The sequence below is a fragment of the Penaeus monodon genome, chromosome 15, assembly GCF_015228065.2.
Source record: "Penaeus monodon isolate SGIC_2016 chromosome 15, NSTDA_Pmon_1, whole genome shotgun sequence".
NCBI lineage: Eukaryota > Metazoa > Arthropoda > Malacostraca > Decapoda > Penaeidae > Penaeus > Penaeus monodon.
Window position 1 is genome coordinate 36047196 of NC_051400.1, and position 238 is coordinate 36047433.

The 238-nt window shown below is 50.4% G+C and overlaps 1 protein-coding gene across 1 annotated transcript in view; it reads right to left on the reverse strand.

Annotated features, from left to right (window-relative positions):
• The window catches only part of LOC119582345 (lactosylceramide 4-alpha-galactosyltransferase-like), a gene marked incomplete at its 3' end in the record, with an annotated part of 8059 nt that continues 7821 nt past the window's right edge, over nucleotides 1-238 (reverse strand). Inside the window, 1 exon segment of the mRNA XM_037930561.1 lies at nucleotides 1-179. Within this exon segment, the coding sequence (XP_037786489.1) occupies nucleotides 27-179 (153 nt within the window).

The window sequence follows — 238 nt, forward strand, 5'->3', positions numbered from 1 at the left end:
CATACTCTATACACGTCGTTTAGATTTTAGAAAAAGTCGGATCGGCTTCCGGCGGCGGCGTACGTGACGGGACAGACCCTCCTGGCGGTGGAATCGTAGATGCTGCTGGAACCGACGCGAACCGGTTCCTTTTCGGACAGTTTGTTATACAGGTGGAGAACGTAGACCTCGCGGTGTTTCTGGAAACAGAGAGAGAAAACACTGAAAGTTCCCTTGGTAGTTAAAGAATTGCTGAAGG